Source organism: Lupinus angustifolius, chromosome LG04 (genome assembly GCF_001865875.1).
Source record: "Lupinus angustifolius cultivar Tanjil chromosome LG04, LupAngTanjil_v1.0, whole genome shotgun sequence".
NCBI lineage: Eukaryota > Viridiplantae > Streptophyta > Magnoliopsida > Fabales > Fabaceae > Lupinus > Lupinus angustifolius.
The window spans coordinates 5209219-5212385 of NC_032012.1; the positions used below are offsets into that span (position 1 = coordinate 5209219).

The 3167-nt window shown below is 27.3% G+C and overlaps 1 protein-coding gene across 1 annotated transcript; it reads left to right on the plus strand.

Moving 5' to 3' along the window:
- LOC109344569 (agamous-like MADS-box protein AGL80) lies at positions 2207–2716 on the plus strand. Its single transcript, XM_019583335.1, has one exon. The coding sequence runs from the start codon at positions 2207–2209 to the stop codon at positions 2714–2716; it is 510 nt and encodes a 169-aa protein (XP_019438880.1).

The following is a 3167-nucleotide window of genomic DNA, read 5'->3' on the forward strand; positions in this document are numbered from 1 at the left end:
GATGCATCATTTATCTTTCATTTGTATTTTTTTTGAAAAATCAATGATAAATGTAAATGAATTGTAAATAATACATTGATAGTATAAATTTTTTTATATGATCAGTATATACATCTTTTTCTATTTCCATTACTCATGTTAATCTCTTTCATAATGTTCATGTATGATATTTTAATTTTTAATGCATTAATTAGTATACAATTTCTATATTTCCTAAGCAATTAAATTATTAATTTTTATATGATCAAATTGAACGTTAATTAATGTTTTCTCATGATATATATAATGTGATTAGGTATATTTTATTATTTCACTAATTAACTATATTTAGGCATGTAACAAATAAAAAAATGATAAAAGGTCTAGAAAAGGTAATATTTGAGAATTTGTAAAAGAGATTAATTTAGGTGTAATAAAAACAACAGGATTAATTTGGTATACAATCATGGATAAGTATATACGGTATTTTATTAATCAAATTAAAAATTATATAGCTTTGATCCACTAAATTGTGACTTATATTCCTTAAATAAAATGACTCCACCATAGTCAATTTTGAGTGGTACATGATATCATTATACTTTGATATTCTTATTATATCATAAAGACAATCCATTAGCAAACAAAAAATACATGTTGGTATCCCTATGCTATAAAGACAATGGTTTAAAATAATTATTTGATTTTACAAAATCACAAAAATGATAATAATGCCCTTTTTATTAATTTTTTGTTAGTTTGTATTTTTTTTATTTTTTAATATATAAAATGGGCTCGGCAAAATTAATTTCTCACAGTTTTAAAAAGGTGTTATGATTTTACTCCACCAATTGTAAGCTTATTATGAGTTTGGTCCTACATTATTATTATTATTATTATTATTATTATTATTATTATTAGTTTTCTTAGCATGAATATCTACATGTTCCTAAAGCCTTATTTAAAGATGTAGTCGTCATTTTCGATTTTGAGTGGGATTTATATCTCTTAAATAAAATGATTACACCAAAAACCAATTTTGAGTGGTATATGATATTATTATACTTTATATATTTATACCATATAGACAACCCATTAACATACGAAAAATACACTTTTGTATCCCTATGCCATAAAGATATTGGGTAGAAATAATTATTTAATTTTACAAAACCACAAAAAATGATAAAATTATCCTTTTATTATTTTTTTGTTAGTTTGACTTTTTTATTTTTTACTACAAAAATGGGTTAGACAAATTTTGTACACATTTAAATTTCGTATTGCAACTATAATTAGAGACTTCACATGTGCAAAACAATTGGATAACATATTAAATAAGATTGTCATTGAGCAATACAAAACCACACATTACATCCTTAAAGGATTGGTTCAAGAAACAATGACTTAAACAAACCTAAACGTAATTCATATCCTTCAAACAAATTAAAATATTAGCTTAGTGTCAAAATCCCAGAAAATATTCCCAAATAAAACTATTATAAACTTATAATAGAGGAACCAAACTCATAAGAAACATAAAATATAGAGGTACCAAAATTGTAATTGCTTCCAAAATCAAAGACCAAAATCATAATCCACGTAAAATAGACGGACAAAAACCTAAAACTACATAACTTAATTTCACCATCAAATATCACTTTGACAGTTTGACGATATACCTATTAGGCTACATCTGCATTTAACATGCAAAACTGACAATGAAGATAGAAAAACACAAACAAAATACAAGAACAAGATCTCAAAAAATAATAGTAAAGAGACTAAATCAAAACCACCTACAAATATAAGGACAAAAAATAATATTTAAGACTAAAATATTAAAAGGAAAACTTCTCACTTAAAAGTTACACACAAGGTTTGTGTAAAAAACTACAATCTGGGCAAATACAATCGCAATAGGTTTTTTCAATACACACCAACCACTTCCCACACCAACATTTCCACCTACTAACTTGGATATCTACATTAAGTTTCATATTTGAATTTCCTCTCACAAATGGAAGGTCATTGAAAAAATATTTTATGGTAATTTTCTTTGATTATTGTGTGATGACTATGTACAATGTACCAAGTTTGGTGTTTATCCAAAACCATCCCAGCTATATCTCAATTTATCTATATAAACAACATAAGGACTTGAGTTTGAAAATCAAAACAAAAACATTCCTCTGATTTCTTCTTGCTACTTTTTCTGATCACCACCATGGCTAGAAGGAATTCGAAACTTGCATACATAGTCAATGATGCAAAGAGGAATGCGACATATAAGAAAAGGAAAAATAGTCTGATAAAGATGACTAAGGAGATCAGCACCCTTTGTGGCGTTGACGCTTGTGCCATTATATATAACCGCAATGAATTTCAGCCAGAGGTTTGGCCATCTCATTCTGGAGTCCAAAGCGTGCTCTACAAGTTCTTGACATTTCCTCCTCACGAACAAAGCAGAAAGATGTTCGATCAACAAAGTTTTTTGAAGCAAAGAATCGTGAAAGCTCAAGACCAACTGAAGAAAAAGAAGATTTGCAATCGAAAGGAAATGATGTCCCTTCTCATGTTCAAATGCCTGAGTACTGGGTTTGTTGAAGAGGACATTGATTTGCAAATTGCAAAGGATCTCTTATCGGTGATTGATCGAAATTTGAATGAGCTTGATCGGAAAATCACTACAGTTCAACCCGAAGTGGGGACATTTTTTGCTACAAATAGAGCTTGATTGTATTCTTCTTAATAATATGTTATGAGTCTCTTTGTTTGGATTATATCTATCACATTATTGTCTTTCAATTCTCTATACTTAGACATAGAAAGTGTTGGTGGTCTACTTTTTATCCATGTTTATATTCCATGTCTTTCTAATGAACAAGGATGGATCCTCTCGGATAATGCTAGCAGAAAACAATTTATTTGAAAAAATAAAATAATATAAAGTTAAACGATTTAAAAATATTAAAACATATTTGACACATACAAAAATTATTCGACCAATTTAAGAGCAACAAATTACTTAGAAAACAAATATAATAGATTTACCTTTACAAAATAAAGATCTCAAAGACTAGCTTGTCAATATGTGAATTGTGATTTTCATATGTGGACATCTAATCTCGTTCAGTCTATTTTTGAAGAATAAAATTAATATTACAAAATTTTCAAAACAAGGTATA